This window comes from Taudactylus pleione, unplaced genomic scaffold (assembly GCF_031769625.1).
Source record: "Taudactylus pleione unplaced genomic scaffold, aTauple2 ptg000068l, whole genome shotgun sequence".
NCBI classification, from domain to species: domain Eukaryota; kingdom Metazoa; phylum Chordata; class Amphibia; order Anura; family Myobatrachidae; genus Taudactylus; species Taudactylus pleione.
In genome coordinates, this window is record NW_028284470.1 from 2,264,576 (window position 1) to 2,278,658 (window position 14,083).

The 14,083-nt window shown below is 47.1% G+C and overlaps 1 protein-coding gene across 1 annotated transcript in view; it reads right to left on the reverse strand.

Moving 5' to 3' along the window:
* Positions 1–14,083, reverse strand: part of SLC45A2 (solute carrier family 45 member 2) — a 115,175-nt gene that overhangs the window by 43,540 nt on the left and 57,552 nt on the right. Inside the window, exons 4-6 of the mRNA XM_088466971.1 lie at positions 13,185–13,328; positions 7,576–7,699; positions 770–975 (exon numbers count right to left, since the gene is read on the reverse strand). Of these exons, the coding sequence (XP_088323097.1) occupies positions 770–975; positions 7,576–7,699; positions 13,185–13,328 (474 nt within the window). The remainder of the gene's footprint in view (positions 1–769; positions 976–7,575; positions 7,700–13,184; positions 13,329–14,083) is intronic.

The window sequence follows — 14,083 nt, forward strand, 5'->3', positions numbered from 1 at the left end:
ACGAGTTTAGAAAGTCACAAAAACAAGCACGCAAGTACACTAATGTGGGGGCTGGAATGTACAAGAGAGAGGGACAATTCTATCAGGAGAGAGTGTTAGCTCTTAAGACAATTGCTGTACTAGAATTAGTGATATGATGATGTGATAACTGCGTTGAGGAGAGAACATGAATGGAGATTTGCAATGAGTTTAACTGCAAAAAAAAAAAATGGAGCTAAAAAGATTTGTGATGGAGAAGGGGAAGACCAGAGAATGGAAATTCAGGATGGTAAATGCAATACGTATTCCCCAATTTATTTGAATCAATTAAGATGACCTGAGGCTCATTCCTTTTATCATTTCCTGCTCATGGCACCTCTTTGATGATAACTTAACGGCAGGATCCTAGAGGTACAGTAGGAGAGACTGAGCTACCGCGGAGTGGTTGACTGAAGGGCACTACAAGGTAGGAATTAATTCTAAGACATTGCCACCATCCATAGAAGCCAAGAGTGAGGTGGGTACAATGTCCTGGGCACTGCCAAAAAAACAAAGCCATGTCCCCAACATGGTGCCGTCATGCTATCTTCAGTGGTGGACTACCACAATGTGGGCCAAACTTCACAATGTGGCATGGCCATATCCCCACACATGGCATGGCCATATCCTCACATATGGCATGGTTATACCACTTTATATCTGGGACCACTTTCCTCTTGGAAACCATGGAAGTAAGCAGGGGTCCTATTAGCTGTAAGGGGCATTTAAATACCTTATTATGAGAACTCACCTCTTCTTCTCTGTGGTACTCCGAGATCAGATTGAAAGGCACAGTATACAAAGTGCTTGACATCACCCCAAAAAGGGAACACAGAGCCAGCGTAGAATATACGTTGGGGAACAGTCCTATGAACCCGGTTCCAACTCCAAAAAGAAGGTAGCCAACGAAATAAAGACCCTTCAATCCAATATATGGTAGCAGTGATTTCTGGAGATCTGGAACCAAGATTCAACAATTAGTGCAATAAGTGGAAAATAGTTGCACATTTACAGATCAGAAGCTGAAAATTGTGTAAACGTTGCAACATGTAATGGTACAAACTTGTTCTCTACAAGACCCAGTCAGTTAGGTCAAGGTCACCAGCCCATGATAGCGTCTGCAAGGTCCGATTTGGCACCTAATTTATCTAACACATCTATTCCTAAAGAAAAAACTAAATGGTGAATCGGAACTCATTGGTTAATGTTCAGCTTAATCATTCTAAAGAGTTTATAGCAAAAAAAAGCCAAAACAATTAATAGGCTGAATGGCAATGTCTACACACAAGGTTTGAATAGAATCTAATGAAGGACATGGCCTAAGCAAACTCTGTACTGAGGACCTCATTCAGAGCCGGACGCTATTTGCGCTCGCTCATTCAGGAAAAAAGGGGTGGCTATTCAAATGAACCGTTCGCTCTTTGCGGTCTGTTCACGCCTCTAGGTCTGAACGAGCGAACAAAACATGCGGTCGTTTTTTGGAAAACTACGCCCCCTGGCCGCTCGCATCCTACGTCATGTCCGCTATTTATTAGATTAATCCAGTACATCGACCAGCGTATGAACTGCTCGCTATTCTTGTGGTTGGTTTTTCCTACCGCAATCTTGCGAGCAGTTCTGACTATAAAATAACCCAGTGACGTGGTCAATGACACTGCTGTATTAATTATGCACACCCTTAAAACGCCCATTTTGACCTTTAAGCACGCCTGCGTTCGGATCTCCACTCCCCGTTTTCAAGCACCTTCCCCCGTTACCACCCACATACGCCTCCTCCTGTCACTCAAAATAGCAGGCATTCGCTATTTAGCGAACAAACGATTTTCGGCCGCACTGACTGGTTCGCGCATGCGTATTACGATCCGTACGCATGCGCAGTTGTGTAAACATCGCTCGGAATGAACGAGCGGCCGCTTACGAGCAGCTCTGAATCAGGCCCTGAGTTCATAAACTTCCCAAGTCTAGTCAAGTCAGATCACTGCTCTGGTGGAGATTAAAAGCCCTCCTTCAACCTTAATCAGGATCAAACATCTGAACTGTGTGGTCTTCAGGGTATTGAGAGTAAGTGGACTTGAGTAGGGATGCACAAATGTAATATCCAAGGACAAACTATGAACAGCAAAAGGACATGTCGCACATATTCTGTTCTTTCAGAAATTCTGAGTCACATAGTTAAATAGTATTGATGTTGTAATGTTTGAGATGCCAAGCCTGCAATCAAGAACTACTAACTATTATTGTTCTACTATTATTGGTAGTATCTGTGGTTTTGCTATGGTCATGTCAGAGCTTGGATTTCCTTTAGTAAATAATTGAGCAAAAATGAGATGTTTTTATATTATTGGTTTCGGATCCAGATTCATCTTTATGTTTTGGTTTTGCAAAACCTCCCTGACGTGTTTTGGTATTGGCTTTGGAGCTAAATGTAAAAAAAAATAAAAATAAAATTACATAATTGTGACCTGTTAGCATGCAATCCAAAACCCGAGTTCTGTTTTTAAATCCAAGTTCCGAGCTGTGGGAAGATCGAAACGGTACCCCAAAGTGATTCCGAACTCAAGCTCGGTTTGACTTGGAAACCCTATATTTGGATGTTGTCGGTTCTCTGAGAACTGAACCCTCTAATATGCACGACATTCATCTTGCATTCTAGGACTTGTAGTTCTTTAATAGCTAAAATAAACATGAGGATAGCCTAGCAATGTTGGGAAACCTAAAGTTTAGAGAACTACATTCTGGCAGTTGATGCACTAAGCAGTGGTGGAACTAGAGAGTGGTGGGCCCAGGTGCAAGAATACGTTTTTGCCCCCCCCCCCGCCCATTCCTGACACCCCGCACTCCAACATTTTTTCACCCCCCCAGTAATTAAATCCAGTGTCTGTCCTGCTGCCCAGCCTTGTTTTTTCACCACCCCTCACTGCCCCCCCAGTTATTAAATTCAGTCTGTCCATCCCCAGTGTGTCAGCCTCATTCTCTCCCTCAGCCCCAGTGTCTCAGCCTCATTCTCCCCCCCAGCCCCAGCGTACACCAGCGCCAGCCTCTTTCCCCCCCAGCCCCAGTGTGTGTCTCTGCCTTGCTCCCCCCGCCCCAGTGTGTGTCCCAGCCCCAGCGTGTCTCCCAGCCTTGCCCCCCCACCCCATACCACCGCAGCCACTTACTTACCTTGTTTCCTTGGCTGCTTCTTCCTCGCTGCTCCTCTCGATCCTCTCCCTTCAGCAGCCCAGCCCCTAGTTATGACACGGCGAACGTGACATCATGGCGGGTGTCTGTCATGTTGGAGCCGTAGTGGCTGAAGCAGGCCCGCTCTGGCTCCAACCATTTACTTAATGGAGACCGGGTCGGCGGGCGGCGGTGCTGTCGGATGCAGGTGGCCATGGGCTCCTGCACCACAGCGGGCCCCGGTGCTAGGCACCGGCTGCACCGCCGCTAGTTCCGCCCCTGACATTAAGGTCTCTTTTGCAAGCACAAATCATTACCACCCTGCATTTGGCATATGGGGGTCTATTTATTAAATAGGCAGGAAAAATGCCTAATTGCTATCACCGCTCATCACAGTCACAGAAAACCGTATACTTATATCTGCACCCCAGTACAGCAAGGTAGATTTGTCTAGGTTTTATATATATATATATATATGTATATATATGTATATATATATAATTATATATATATATATATATATAACCACACACACACCCACATGCCAAGCTAAACTGCCAGCCACTCAGCTCCTGTCACATTACAGGTTGTGTTAAAGTTAATGACAGTTAGGAACTGATTGGTTGGTAGTTTATCACTCTCCAATTTATCACTTCCCAGAGCTTAGTACATCTGCCCCTAAGAGTCTTTCATCTAAGTTGCATGTTACTGGAAAGGAAAGGTATCTCAAACAAGTACAGTATATATACATATACACGGTGTCACTGAAAAAGGATTTCTGGAAACTTCTTTTTGTGAGATTCTTCCTTTGCGTTCCTACTTTATTATGCTTGTACTCTACATCCAAACTCATTATATTGGGAAACCTTTCATTGATGTAAGCTGTGACTGGTACTGTTTTCATAAGCACATTTACTTATTGTTGACAAACTCTTATAAAAGAAGCGTATCAACCTGAGTTTTGACCAAAACCCTGAAGAAGAGTTCAGCTTGAAATGTGTCGGCGCTGCATGTTACCAGTTACCCCACTCCAGAGGACACACAGGGTATATATCCGGAACCACCCTGTGTGCAACTCAATGCCGACCAGCTTTCCTCTTCTGGCATGGGGCCTTATTGGTCATTTCAGTTATTGGTCTATTTGACACTTATGTCCAAAGGGATTACACTGTGACTCTATTTCTGATTTTCCCTTTATGTTGAAAAATCATCCACACCAATGGATTTCAAAGGGAAGTACAGTACATTGTATCATACATTATTCAGCACCTTTCTAGTTCACACTCTCTCACTTTATATAATTCCATTCCTACTTGGCACCTTGGTCTTACCACCAACTTTTTCACAAAAACACATTCACTTTGTGGTACAGGGTACCCCTGTGTGGGTTTGCCGCAGGCTGCTTAGTTAGTGCCCTTTAGTATCTTGCTACATTGTTTTTAATTATTACTTTCATGGTCCTCCACTGTGTACATCAGAAAGTACATTTAAGTTTAGTAGGAGCAGAGGAGAGGTATCAAGCCTTGAAGAGATAAAGTGCAGAAGTTGCGCGAATCAACCAATCAGTTTCTGTGATTTCAAAGACTGTGCTAGATACAATAAATTACAGTTAGAAGCTGATTGGTTGATTTGGGCTTCTTCGATTCCTTGCGTTCTTCATCCAAACTCACTATACCGTACATTGATGTATGCTGTAACGGGTCCTGTTTTCATATGTACATTTACTTAATATTGATAGGCTTTTATAAAAAAAAGAAGTTCAAAGAAAAAAGTAAGAGTATGAGAAAAGATCCCTCACAGGTGGCAGATGGGAGATTAGGTGCAGGGGCTGGAGGTACACGTTGCGGTGCCTCCACAGCTGGGCCCCCACTCCTCACAGGATCCTGGGGGTGGGAGCGTAAGGCAATTTCTAGGAAGGCAGGGTTCCTTTTGCATATCCGGAGACACAGCTCCAGGTAAGTAAAGTTGCTCCCACATCCTGGTGGAGAGTTTTGAAGCCATGCTGAGCCCTGGCAATTGGGGGTCTGTGTCTATTAGGGGTACAGACCCCATAATGTTCTTAGGGGCCTGGGACAGGTGAGGCTTTCTGTCTGAGTAAGGGTATGCTAGGGGCCAATATGAATGAGGAGGCTGTTCCTTAGAAGGTGCTGGGGGGAGCCTTTCCCTCTTTATGCACCTCCTCTATGGTCATCTCCCACATATAAGTGCCAGAAACTACAGCCATTATGAAGTGCTCCAGTGTTCGCTAACAGCATACCTCACAAAAACTTCAATCTTGCAATCGGTATCCTGCACGCGCTGAAGGGGGCATGGTTTTGTGGCACACACCTTTTCACTCCCAAGGATGCTGGGCTGCCCCCCAGGGCTCTCTGGAGACTGTGAACAGATGTCGTGCACTTGCACCCAGTCCTCCTCCCAAACTTGCCGCATCGCAAAACAGTGCGGGTCGCGTGTGGGATGGTGGGGCAATTGCTGAAAAGCGGGACAGTTAGAAGGTATGTACTCTGTCCGCTCTTTAAGTTCTAGATTTATAGTGACTATTATTGTCCTGTAGCTGTATTGTCTGCTTTTGTACCATGTCTCACAGATGGCCCAATGATTGGAGGGGTGCTACTTCCCACACGTCATGAAAATTTGCTGGTAAGACTATCAGGTGTTGCCTGTGTTTGCACAGTCTTTGTGCTGGGGATCCAGAGTCTCCGATGCAGGTGGGGACATGGACAGGTCTATGGCTACTTCCCTAGACAGGTGTGATCAACTGGTTTCTTGCTCATTGGAGTTCAATGGGTCTCCATTTCACCCAGTTGTTCCTTAGAGAGCCTCTGAGTTGGGTTCTAGCAATCAGAGTTTGTTTGGTCAGGAGCCTGTGGGTTCCGTGGCAACCACTCCATTGAAGTGGGTCAATATTAGCAGCTTTGCTTCTTTAGTTCAGGGGCTTAATGAAGCCTCCTTTCAATTTCACCATACCTCTAGCCCATTTGTTCCTCATGCCTCACTGGCTTGAGACTTAAAAGTCCAAATTTCTACATTTTAATTTTTCTTTCAGAAGAAAACTATAAGAGTTACCAGTGGTCAAGATATTTTTTACGGATGGATTTTGAATACTTTACAGAATATTCCTTTTGAACTTTTAGATTCTGCGTACCTCAACTTTTCACATGGAAAACAGTTTCTCATTGAGGACAGTTTCAGAGCTGGGAACTCAACCCTGAAGATCACCTTCCCTTATCTTTCATCAAGATGATCTGTCATTTGGACCAAGCCTTCCTATCAACCAAAGGTAATCTAAAGATTTCACATAAGTCAATATATCATGATGCCAGCTTTAAATCAAAATAGATCTATGGACCAAGAGGGATCTCTTTGTTTGCATGTGGTTAGGGAATCAAGGTATCAAGTTCTTAATGTTGACAGGGCAAGGGCTTTACGAAAGACAAAGGACCTTTTGATTCTTCATGATTCTCAGAGAATAGGATGGTCAACTTCCATGCAGTCCACTGCCATGAGGATTACTTCCACCAATCGTCTTATTTGAGGTTTAGGGCATCTGACTCTTGAGTACTTTAAGGCACATTCTGCAAGGTTGTTGAGTGCCTCCTCGGCAGCAAACCACTGGGCTTCGACTGATTAGCTGTGTAGGACTGCCACCTGGTTCTCTGCTCATACATTCACCAGATAGCATACAGAAATGGAGTTTTGAAAGACAAGTGCCTACCCACTTTCAATGAGTGTACCCACCCTCAGAGGAGGCTTTGGGACATTGCCAATGTACAGTATTTCCAGTGCCCCCTGATGGAGGGCTAAGAAAACCCGATTTTATACTTCTTTTACTCTATTCGGGAACACTCCACTTTAAGCTGGTTTCTTTGTTGACGTGGAGTAACATTGTTCTCTTCTCTTTTTTTGTACATTTTTTCCTTCTTCTCTATCCCCTTTTTTGTGGCTTTGTTAAACATAACTGAAGTGTTTCCGGCAGGCATGTATTAATAGAGGAGCTAGAAGGAACAGTTCGGATTTAAAATGCCCAAACTCCTCTGCACCCAAAGTAACACAACGGGGAGTGAAATAAAAGGGTTTTACGCATTAAAATCCTGTTTAATTAACAGTTAAGGCATCATAGTCTCTACACTTAAATACTACAATCATATTATCCAGTAATGTTTAATCTGCAGCTTTGATTAATCTACTCAAATACTGTGTAGTGCAGTCAGAGTTTACATAACCTCCTTTAAAAAACAAAAATACATATCAAAAATGTATTCATGCTGTGTAAATATAGTGATTCCGAACTCCACAAAAAGAAGATAAAAAAAAGCTGGGCAGTGAGAAGAGAAACTCATGTTTATAAAGCAGCTAAAATGACTCTAAGTATGTGTTATTATGGGATCTGTTACTTACAGGAGTACAAGGAGGATGAGATTGCATTGATACACATGCCCCAACAGCCAACCTCCACTCCGTGCTCGTAGATTAAGTATGCTGTGGAGTTATGTGGTGCGTATGGATTTCCATGGTACACGATCTGTAAAATGGTTAGAGCTCAGTCAGATACAGCCAACTCTAAGATAAAAGATAACAGTTTTTTGAATATTCCTGCCTGATTGCTTAATGATACACACAATGATGTCTGCCGGGCCTTCTTTCTGAGAGACGTTAAAGGGCAGGGCATCTGTACCTGGAAAATGTTTGGGCAGATAAAAGTGTGCACACTAAAACGTAGGGGTCTGCCCCAGAACTTAAAAATTAGTCACTGCTTTATCTACAGGTCTTCAAAGGGGATGTAGTTTACATACCGGCACCGGAATCCTGACACCAGTCAGAATCCCGACACCGGCATCCCGACCGCCAGTATCTCGATGGTAGGTTTAGTGTGCAGGGAGGGGGGGGGTTAGGTTTGGGGGTAGGGAAAGGGTTAACATACTTACTGACAGCTGTTGGTATCTTAGCCCTGTCTGGATGCTGGTGTCAGGATTCAGACCACTGTGATCCAGAGTGTCGGCATCCGTATCCAACCCCAGTGCTTAACTCACCCTCCCCCCCTCTCAGCGCATTTTCAATAAAGGGACAGCGGTGCATGCCGAAAAAGGGGGATTGATCTCAAAAGAAAGGGGCGCGGTGACACAATAGTACTGTATTCCCAATTCAAATGACACCAAGCAGTAGCACAATCTTATCCACATTACACTGCACATAGTGCCCCAGGATTTCTAGAGGGGGGTTTCCAAATGCTTGATTTTAGAGTGAGTGTAGCCAGTCCATGAAGAGGGTAGAATTAGCACTTAACCAGCTTTAATATGCGTCATACAAAGTGTATTGTGTGTTATAATTCCAGCATATACAGGACCAGAGATCACAGTAAGCCATTAAATGCGGCAGTAGGGCCATCCTGCTTGAGCTGAATGTTTGTATTTTAGATGTGAGCACCATTCCAGAGCATGGGAGCAAGTCCAGGAGTCTGGGGGAGCAGCAGAATAACCTAGCACTGCTCTGGACATATATGTACATATTGGGCTCTATAGCAGCACATCCCTAACAGTGAATGTTTTCCAGATCTCCTAGGTGGTGCACAGGTTATTTATTACTGACTGATACATGTTAAAAGTTGCACAGGTGGTGCTAATTATTTCATTTGTGATACTGTGAAGAACATGCAGCACTAGTAAAATTCTATTACATTACAATTTCAATTGTGGTCATGGTGTGGGCTGGGGAGGGGGGGTTTCCAGGCAGACTGAAACCCCCCCTGCGTTTGCCTATGCCCCTGATTCACATTACACCACATACAGGAGTAGTGTCACTTATGTTATGACACACAGTAGTGCCCCTTTCACACAATACCCACAGTAGTGCCAATTATACACAATGCCGATCAGTAATAGTGGCCCTAATACACATAATGCCGACAGTAGTAGTGCCCCTCATGCAATGCCCACAGCAGTAGTGTCCCTTATGCAATGCCCCCTGTAGTGGTACCGCTTATGCAATGACCCCAGTAGTGGTGCACCTTAGGTAGTGCCCCCAATAGTAGTGCCCCTTATGTAGTGCCCACAGTGGTGGTGCCCCTTATGTAGAGATCACATAGTGGTGCCCCTTATGCTGTGCCCCCAGTAGTAGTGCCCCTTATGCAGTGCCCCAGTAGTAGTGCCCCCTTTAGTAGTACCCCCTTTAGTAGTGCCCCCAACGGTAATGGTGCCCCCCTGTAGTATTGCCCCCTGTAGTAGCGCCGCTTACACACAAAAAACCCCCACTATATATACCTTAATGACGTCATGATGTCTCTCCCATAGTGCACACTGTGGAAGCCGGAGCTCACAGGAATGAACTCCAGCCTCCGGCTGGCACTGGTGCTGTGGGGAAGTAGCCGGGTGCCAGCTGGTAACAAAATCTCAGCGGGTGCCCAGCAAATGGAAACTCCCTGTGGCGCCAGGCTGAGGTGGGCCGGAGGCAGGGCCGGCAACAGAAATCTTGGGGCCAGTTACACATATTTGTATGGCCCCCCTCTACCCCGACCTATTGCCGATGCCAGCAGTGACAGCCCCCATATTATACCCCAGTAGTAAGGCCCCTGTAATGCCCCCGTATGATGCTCCCAGTAGTAAGGCCCCTGTAATGCCCCCTGTAGTGCCCCCAGTAGTAATGCCCCTGTAATGCCACCAGTAGTAAGGCCCCTGTAATTCCCCCATATTATGCCCCCAGTAGTAAGGCCCCTGTAATGCCCCCTGTAGTGCTCCCAGTAGTAAGGCCCCTGTAATGCCCCCAGTAGTAAGGCCCCTGTAATGCCCCAATATTATGCCCCCAGTAGTAAGGCCCCTGTAATGCCTCCTGTAGTTCCCCCATATTATGCCCCCAGTAGTAATTCCCCTGTAATGCCCCCTTTAGTGCCCCCAGTAGTAAGGCCCCTGTAATGCCCCCAGTAGTAAGGCCCCTGTAATGCCCCAATATTATGCCCCCAGTAGTAAGGCCCCTGTAATGCCTCCTGTAGTTCCCCCATATTATGCCCCCAGTAGTAATTCCCCTGTAATGCCCCCTGTTGTGCCCCCAGTAGTAAGGCCCCTGTAGTGCCCCCAGTAGTAAGGCCCCTGTAATGCCCCCTATAGTGCCCCCATATTATGCTCCCAGTAGTAGTGCCTCCTGTAGTGCCCCCATATTATGCCCCCAGTAGTAAGGCCCCTGTAGTGCCCCCGTATTATGCCCCCAGTTGTATGGCCCCTGTAATGCGCCCTGTGGTGCCTCCTGTAGTAAGGCAGGCCCCTGTAATGCCCCCTGTAGTGCCCCCATATTATGCTCCCAGTAGTAGTGCCTCCTGTAGTGCCCCCATATTATGCCCCCAGTAGTAAGGCCCCTGTAGTGCCCCCGTATTATGCCCCCAGTTGTATGGCCCCTGTAATGCCCCCTGTAGTGCCTCCTGTAGTAAGGCAGGCCCCTGTAATGCCCCCTGTAGTTCCCCCATATTATGCCCCAGTAGTAAGCCCCCCACCGACACACACACACACAAAAAAATACTTACCTTAAACCCCGCTCCAGTGCCTGATGCCATCCGTCCCCGGCGCCCGCTCCTCGGAACTACGGGAGTGACTTCATGACGTCACTCCCATAGTGCACTGCGGGACCCGGAAGCCAGAGCTCAGGAGTGAGCTCCATCCTCCGGCTGCCGCTGGCGCTGGGGGGGATTTGGCGGGGGAGAGAAGGAGCCGGATGCCTGCTGGTAACACAATCTCAGCGGGCTCCCAGAGGGTGCAGGGGGTGTGATCACTGGGCCGGCGGGCCCCTTAAGCCGCCGGGCCCCATAGCAACCACCCCCCTTGCACCCTCCGTAGTTACACCACTGCCCTGAGCCCTCGGGGTCCCTCAGAACCTCGGGGCCCGGCACAGGTGTGCCCCTAGTCCCCCCCTGTCGCCGGGCCTGGCCGGAGGAGGCGGAACTGGTTCTATCTCCAAATAGAAGAGACGGAACGCAGTTCCACCCCCACTTTATCCCTGTCCAACACAAAAATATACTAGCACCAATTAAATGTACTGTACCCCCAATTTAACTGTAGCAGTTTTTTTTCCCCAAAAAATATTGATTTTTATAATTTTTTAACATCTATTCAAATATGCATATAACAGCCAATAGACTTAATTTTAGAACCCAAAATACTTTTATTAGGGCTATTAATACACTTCTATATTGATTTCATATGTCAGTTAGGCTTTTTATGGGGTACTGACTGTTTTCCCCAAAATGTGCTGTACTTTTCACTAGTTTCACCATGCGCAATTATCGCATATTTGTGTTTTTGCGTGTTTTGTAATTAAATAGGGCGAAAAGCGGGAGCGTGCATTGAGAAAATCTACCAAAAGATCTCATCAAAGCTGACGAATGAGGCAAAAACTTCTCCCTGCTAACACTTTTCACCTAACGCAACTTTTCGCACCTAATTGAATACGGCCCATTGTCGATATTTCAAAAATCTTGACATGGTAAGCTTGCCGACATGTTCAATGTTGACATTACAACCATCTCGACATTCTCATGTCGACATAATGTATTTATGAACTTAGGGCCTGATTCAGAGCCGCTCGCTCTGACCAGAGCGCTCGCTCTGAATCAGGGCCCTCCTCCATTAAAATGGAGCGTCCTGGACGCTCGTATAGCTGTGGGTCACCGCCCACAGCATATACGAGCGTCCAAAAAGATGGTCGCGATGGTCTTGACCATCGCGACCATCGGACTTGCGACGGAGACCCTGCGGTAGGGTCTCCCAGCCACAAGCCCTGGAGTGATTTTGGCTCTATCAGAGCCAAAATCACTCCCACTGACATCACTAGTGATGTCAGTGGGGCCGGCTTCAGACGGTAGGCGTTCCCATGGGTACAACTCCGTCTGGCAGGCATGCCCCCGACACGCCCACCAAAGGGGGCGTGCTGTCAGTCACCATCGACAGCACGCCCCCTTTGGTGAGAGACCCGGAGCGACAGCTTAGCTGTCGCAGTCCGGGTCTCGCGCATGCGCATGACGGAGCTCCCTCCGTCGTGCGCATGCGCAGTGGGGAACATCGACCCACTTGCGAGCGTACTGCCGCTTGCGAGTGGGTCTGAATGACCCCCTTAATGTAGTAACTTAGATATTAAGTAAATCTGTTCTGGAACGGAGAATCCTATTCCTTGCGTTGCTGATAAATATTCATATAACATCCCAGGGCCGTAGCAGGGTGGAAATGTGCCCTGTGCCATCCCGGGTGTAGTAGGTATTAATCCCGACAGTGGAAGGCCGGCAGAGGTGAAGATCCCAACTGCTAATTAGGTGAGTATCGCTAACCTAATTCCCTACCTTAACCCTCCTTTAAGGGTGCCTTACCGTAACCTCCCCCCCAAGTGCCTAAAACTACCCCTTTCCCCGCAGCCTAACGCTAAGTCTCTCGGTGGGGTGCCTAACCCTAACCTCCCCCCGTGGGTGTCTAACGCTAACCCCCCTTCCCCTAGCCTAAACTTAGGCCCCCAGGGGGGTTACATGGCTGCCGCCCGGCTTACCTTCGTTCGGTGTAGGTCTAATGACAGGCGTAGGGATTTCGACGCCTGTCATTAGTACCACGCCGGGATTAGACAGTCGGGCTTTCTGACTACATCCCACAATCCCTGCTCCCAGAGTATGTGTCATCATGACATCACAATGAGTGGGCGGGACACTGGGGCCAAGAAGGAGATGAGCGCTGGGAGTGTTCTACATGCAGTCTGTGGTGTTCTAGGCATCCTGCATGACAAACATGATGGTGCTGCCTCCCTAGTCCCTGTGCTGAGCCCAGGTTGGCTGCACTGTTCGCCCATCCCTAGTTACGGCCCTTCATCATCTACCCAGGAAAATCTAACTTGTACCTGTGTGGGGGTCAGAGCCTGCAGACCCCAACAGATCTATATACAGTTCTAGATACTATAGATCACACACCATTATACGACAAATATTATATCGCTATTTTTGTTTGTATTGGAGAACCATATCCAGTAGACTGCAACTTTGTGTGACCCACCTGCCCCATGAAGTCCGTGAAGAACAGCATGTTAGAAAGGAAAGCCGTCCATCCAATGAGGTGACTCACACACAGGTAGCGGTAATGAGACGGCATCGTTACAAGAGCCAACATCAGAGACTTAATGGTCATTCGTTTCTGAACCTGAAAATAAATAAAACTAATTCAGTAGAAATATAAATAAATGGGACTGATTAGCTGAGGGTTTAGCAGAAAAAAATAGCTAATAAAGAAATTATATTTACTGTATTACAGGAATGCAAAACCGGGGCTTATATTCCTTTACTAAAACGCTGCTCTGAGGGCTGGATTTAAAAGGGACAGTTGTGTGTGTATAACTATTGCCCTTCTAAATCCAACCCGCAAAGCTGCCGAAAACAGTTTACAGTATAAGCTCACAGAGAACCACCCACTTTCACGATTTTCGGGAGGCCTCCGACAGTCCCAGGAGACAGTGGCTGTGTGTGCAGCAGAGACGCGCCCCGCCGAAATAGGGGGCGTGGAACTAGGGATGTGCAGGCTCGGTTCTACTCGGTTCCGTTCGGTTTTTTTTACCGAATCTTATTGGGTTTCAGCTGTCACGAGTTTTGGATAGCCAATAAGATTCGGTAAAAAAAAACGAATGGAACCGAGTAGAACCAAGCCTGCACATCCCTAGCGTGGACTAGTGGACAGGGTTGTGGTCAAGTGGGAATGGGCGTGGTCTCACGTCCGAGTCCTTGTGGCCCTGTTATTACTGGGGGACAGGGGGGGTACCGGAGGTGCGGTCTGGCCTGTGTGCAGTGACTGCCGGCTCCCTCACAGTGTCAGGAGCCGAGTGCTGCACTTAATTATACAGTGCAGCACCCTGCTCCTGCCACTGAAGGGGGAGTCTGCACCTTGGCGTCACCCCTTGGCGG